At 43.6% G+C, this 6,032-nt stretch overlaps 1 protein-coding gene across 1 annotated transcript in view; it reads left to right on the plus strand.

Moving 5' to 3' along the window:
• Window positions 1–2,872, plus strand: part of LOC143287303 (uncharacterized) — a 61,854-nt gene extending 58,982 nt beyond the window's left edge. The window contains exon 7 of the mRNA XM_076595251.1: window positions 1,279–2,872. Within this exon, the coding sequence (XP_076451366.1) occupies window positions 1,279–1,659 (381 nt within the window). The 3' untranslated portion in view covers window positions 1,660–2,872. The remainder of the gene's footprint in view (window positions 1–1,278) is intronic.
• The last annotated feature ends 3,160 nt before the right edge of the window (window positions 2,873–6,032 follow it).

The following is a 6,032-nucleotide window of genomic DNA, read 5'->3' on the forward strand; positions in this document are numbered from 1 at the left end:
TTTTGGCGAGGTTTACGTAAAAAGTAATACATGAAAGATATCAGATTCCGGTGAATAGTCATCAAAGTGGCAAAACAGAAATTACTACAGCCACGAAAAGAAGAAATACCAATGTCTTCGTTTAGGAATTCATTACTAACTGCAGCCGCAGGCCCAAACATAAATCACCATAAAAAAAATTCATATTTACTCGCAGGAAAGTTATCATTATTATTTTAGGCGAGGGTTTAGTGTGAAAACAATATAAAAGAATGTTAGAACATTTGGACGTCTGCGAATACACACACACACACACACACACACCACACACATCCCCACCAGACACTTACCAGAGAATGACGATGGTGTGTGTGTGCGTGTGTGTGTTGTGTGTGTGTGTTTTTACAGTGCCCCTATTTGAATGCGTACGTGTATACGCGCGGGCATGTATGTGGTGTGTGTACATTTGTGTAAATGCGGTGTGTGTGTGTGTGTGTGTGTGTGTGTGTGTGTGTGTGTGTGTGTGTGTGTGCCAACCCATACAGTTGCAGCTCAAATGATGGGAGACAACTATAGAATTGTGTCAATTTTGTCTCAGGTTTTGACTTCTTTCCCTTGGAAAGAGCACACTTCATTTGTGATCACTGCTGTCATTTTCGTTTTTTCGTCCCTCTTTGTTATTTATTTTTTCCGTATTACTGTGAAATTACGTTGCAGTATTTAGAAACAGAATTCGCAGGGACTTTACTATTGGAACTGTTGGGGATCAATTTTCTATTGTTTTACAATGTCCGTCCGAAAAAAACCCCAATGAAATTCGAAAAAGACATGCCAAGTAAACATCCATCAGACTCGTCAACGTTCAGTTTCTGCATCTATTTTGCAACAGGAAGAAAACACAACTGAAGTAAACTGATAAAGCTGGGAAGTGTGTAACTTGTCTCTGCATCTAGAACATGCGGCATGTCAACTTGCTGAAAGTTTGATTTGATTTGTTGGTGTGGGCTTTTTCTCTCTTGATACACTTTGGTGTGTTTTTATGTTTATGTAGCTCGGCATTGTTAGACTGAATTTGTGATTCAATATGTATGATGCATTGCTATTGTAACCTTCACACTCCCAGAATGGGGAATTAAAGGAATTACATATCTTTGATCCGGTTCAGGCTGGGAGGCCGGATTATACTGGGATTCTGAAACAAGCAGAAAGTAAAATGTATTTAAAAAATCAACAACTTACAGACCTAAAGGAAAACAGATCTATAACCTAACCTCACCACGTTCATCCCTCCACGTGCAGGTGTCGATGAAACGCAGCAACCAGGCCCCCCACGTGCTCTTCTCGGGCCCGGCTAAGGCCCCGGATGTGGAAGTGACGCACAGACTGTCGCTGACGGGGTACGGCGAGGACCGGAACAGCGGCCACACTCCACAGCTCCTCCGCTTCGTGGAGCAGCAGCTGGGGCCCATAGCCTCCTTCACGGGTGCCTCGCACGCCGATGAGATCCTGCTGGACTTGAAAGATTCTATGATGACGACGGCACCGTCGTCGACGACAACTAGGATGACTTCTACGACGACGTTGAAAACTGTGGAGTCTGCTGCCAGCACTGACCCGCCATCTGCAGCGGCGGCGGCGAAGAAAACGACCTTTCGTGTTCCGCTGTTTATGCTGAAATGAAATGGAAAAAAGAAAGAAACAAACAAACAAAATAATTTAAAAAGAAGAGAAAAACGTGTCGGTCAGCTGCACATACATCTAGTCAAGAGTGGCGCAATGCTTTTCTTCTGATTGATTTGTTGTATTTGTTCTCTCTCTCTCTCTCTCTCTCTCTCTCTCTCTCTCTCTCTCTCTCTCTCTCTCTCTCTCCCTCCTCCAATGGTTGGGGGATGACAGGGGGAGAGTTGTCTGTTCTTTATTATGTGATCTCTTCCCCTTCACACACACACACGCGCGCGCGCACACACACACACACGCGCGCGCGCGCACGCACGTACGCACGCACGCACGCACGCACGCGCGTGTATGTATCAATATATATATGGTATGTGATGTACAGTTTATGTATATATAATATATACGAATGTATTTCGCCCAATGGTGTTCATTTCATTGAATTATTACTTCCATAACTTTCTTCTTCTTTTATTTTACAATGTTTTTACTGGAATTACATCTTATGTCTCTCTATCTGCCCTTTCACCCCCACCTTACCACTTTTTTCTGTGTTGCTTCCATATCTGTTCCCTTTATCTTCGATTTTTACAACGATATTTCTTTCTGGAAATATCCCCCCCTCTCTCTCTCTCTCTCTCTGTCTCCATCTCTCTCTCTCTCTCCACCTCTCTCACACACACACACAGACACACACACACACACACACACATACAGATATAGACATAATTATGTACACATTTGCTCGTAGTCGAATGCATAGTCGCGTGCACACACACACACACACACACACACACACACACACACACACACACACACACACACACAGAGTCTATTATCACTGTTAGTGCACAAACGTAACATACAGAAAGCATGGAATCTTAACAAGCAAAATATTTGAACGCCGACAGATAAACGAATAGAAATGAAAGTTCACGATCTGAAGTGACAATTCTGAGCCATCAATGTCTGGACGGAAATCGCTCCTTAAAACTGCCGTTTGATACGAACACACAGGATACTTTCTGCCTGTGACTTGTGAGGAAACCAGTTCTGATCAGTATTGTGTGTCAAAGACACGAACATTAAAACTCCTGTGTTTCCCAAAGTGACGGAAGGAATATCCACAGATGTTCAGTCTCACCAGTTGTATACATTGTGTATTGGTGTGTTGTTGTCACGATTTTTGGTCGTGTTTTTTTTTTTTTTTTTTTTTTTTTTTGTTTTTTTTTTGTCTCCGTTGAATATGGACTTGTACAGTGATACCCTTTCACTTTTTCCATCTTTGTATGGCTGCGTGCGCTTCTATGTGTGTGGGTGTGTGTGTGGGGGGGGTGTGGGGGGGGGGGGTAGGGGGGCTCGTGCGTGTCCATGAATGATTGCATTGGTGTGGGGATGTGGGTATTGAGTGCGTGTATGTGTGTGTGTTTATTAAAGACACATGCGAGTTCGCGCATAGACAAACTGACACACACACGCGCGCACACACACACACACACACACACACACACACACACACACACACACACACACAGATAATGCTAACTACAGCTCACGCAAAAGTGAGCGTATATTTTCTTCCAAACAAAAGAACATTACAGTAGCAGAAGATTAACCAGTCTAACATACAGACAAGGATCAGATGCTAGAAAAAATACAATTTGCTATAAAAAAAAAAAAAAGAAAAGAAAAAAAAGAAAGTAAAGCTTGTGTTTGTAGTATTGCAATTACCTCAATTTATATATCATGTTTGAATGTGAACACCCGAAAACATTTTTAGCTCATTCATTTCTTTTTGCAAAATATGCAGTCCAGCTGCTTCCATTGGAAATGTTTTCTACGACAATCAACTTATGTTTGAATTAGTTCAGTTTAATGAGAAGCCCCATTGGCTCTCCGTTTTAAATTAATTGGTGGTTGAGCAGTCAGTTTGTGTGTGTGTGTGCGCGCGCGCGCGCGCGTGTGATGCAAACATGAGTTGAGAGGAGAGTAGTGAAAGTAGTGGTGACATCTAGGAGAGGTGAGGGGATGGATTTTCATCTAGAATCACAATTGCGGATAGACGTTAAACAAAAGAACGAACACACAGACACGCCCCCCCACTACACCCTCCCCTCCCACCCCACAATAATCAGCAATAATAAGAGCAATAATCAATGACATCTGAAAATGGTCACAAAATCTATATATCTTTACGCCTCACTATCACCCTTAGCCTCCCCCCCCCCCCCCCCCCCCCCCCCACCAACATTTGCGCGCTCGCAAGCACGCACTGAAACACACACAAACACACACACACACACATACATGCACACGAACACATACGCACAATGAATGTACGCACACAACCCTCACAATACCATACTATACATTAAAATGCACAACACAAACGCGTACGCAGAGCATACATGTACATTGTGCACGCGGATATGTATTTTGTCGAAAACAAGAAGAAATAATAAGACGAAGAAAAAATAATGGAGATAAGCAAAATAATCGGGTTTTTTTTTTAAAGCACCAACAACAGAGGGAGCATTAGACTGAAATAATTGTACCCCGTTCGATCAAAGGAAATGTGCCTGTGATGCAAAGAATTCAACGAGCTATAAGTAATGGTATGGAAAATGAAAACAACACTGATTACAAACCAGTACATAAGTATACAATCCCCACCATCACCCCCCTACCCCTCCCCTCCCACACTCACACACAGACATAGATGCTCGTAGGAACGCACAGATGAATTCACCAACATAAATAGGCACACACGTGTGCACACAACACAACACAACACACACACACACACACACTATTACAAACGAACATACATAAATCAACAGATATGCATTTACAGACACGCACGTACGCACGCACACACGCACGCACACACACACACACATTGATATAATCGATTTTAGGGAACATGACAACATTACTCAACACATACCAATATTAAAAAGAAAAAACTTTTTTTTATGGAAATGCAAAAAAAAAGGCACACATGATTGTGCTGGCAAACACAGTGAATGCAAGGTGGTAGGCACAGCCTGGCTTCCTACCTGTGTGACAAAGCCCTTACCAGCTGTCGACCTTTCAGAGATGCTGTACTGTGTCTGTCATGACATGTCACAGTGCCCCAATTTTTTGTCTGCAGAACGGAGCTTTCCAAGATCGTACCTCCCACCCCACCCCCTTTCTCTCCCCCCCCCCCCCCACCTTCCAAAACAGCTGGGGGTCCAATCAAAGTGGGTTGTTTATCGCCCAGCTGACCGCAGTGGGCTGATAACCACAGGGGCTGATAACCCGTCAGTTCTAAAACCCAGTCAAAAGGAAGCCACAGTGATGCTGAAAGGTCAGTGAAAAGACATATTCACCCAGTTCTCGTTCAGTCCACGTAAAATCTGAAATCACCTTACAAGTATTTATTTCCTTCAGGAGCTGGAAACCAGTATCTGGAGGAACACCTCGGAACGCGGCCTTCGTGGAGGTAGCTGTAAAATGTTTGGCTGATGTCATTAGTGACCCTATATACACGTCATCATCGTCATCCGGTGTTGTGGAGGCACCACTGATGACACTCTAACAATATCCTGCCGTCTGTCTCGGTTGTAGGTTGCTTTCTGTGACTCAGCCAAAGACAGGCCTGTCCACTCACGGATGTTATCTTCCCACCTCTTCTTCTGTCTGCCTCTTCGTCTTCCTCCTGGCACTGTGCCTTGCGGGATGGTTTTTGTCAGGCCTGATGATCTCCTCGCATGTCCATACCACATCATGTTCTCTTCTTCACAATGCTAAGCAGACTGTCAGGTGCTTCAAAGGTTGTAGTAATTCTGTTTCTGATCTACTCATTTGTAATGTGGTCTTTGTATAAAATGTTCAGTATCTTACGGTAGCATTTAATCTCAAGGGTTTCATTGAGTCTCTGGAGGTCAGCAGTGAGGGTCCAGGATTTAGAAACTTACAGAAAAATTGCGATAACACGTGTATGCATGAGTTTTAGTTTTTGGTGCAAGGGGAAATATTTTTGTCATGCCATATCGTTTTCAGTTTTGTCAGCGCTGCAATTGACTGCGCAATTCGGGCCATAGATTCTGGTTTCGATCATTCGTCGCAAACGGTTTCACCAAGGTACGTCAAACTGCTGACAGCTGCAAGTTTTTGGCCCTCCACTTTGATGTCCATTTTGATTCCATTGGTGCTGCTGGTCATGATCTTTGTCTTTTCTGCACTGATCTATTTGCCAAGGCTTTCGACAAGACTGGCCAGTTCCTCTTTATCGCCTGTAGACCGTCAATGTCATCAGCAAACCGCCATTACGATCCTTCATGCTCTTCCAGTGCGTCAGTCATCAGCCTATCTAGGAAGATACTGAAGAGTGT

This window comes from Babylonia areolata, chromosome 11, assembly GCF_041734735.1.
Source record: "Babylonia areolata isolate BAREFJ2019XMU chromosome 11, ASM4173473v1, whole genome shotgun sequence".
Lineage (NCBI taxonomy): Eukaryota > Metazoa > Mollusca > Gastropoda > Neogastropoda > Buccinidae > Babylonia > Babylonia areolata.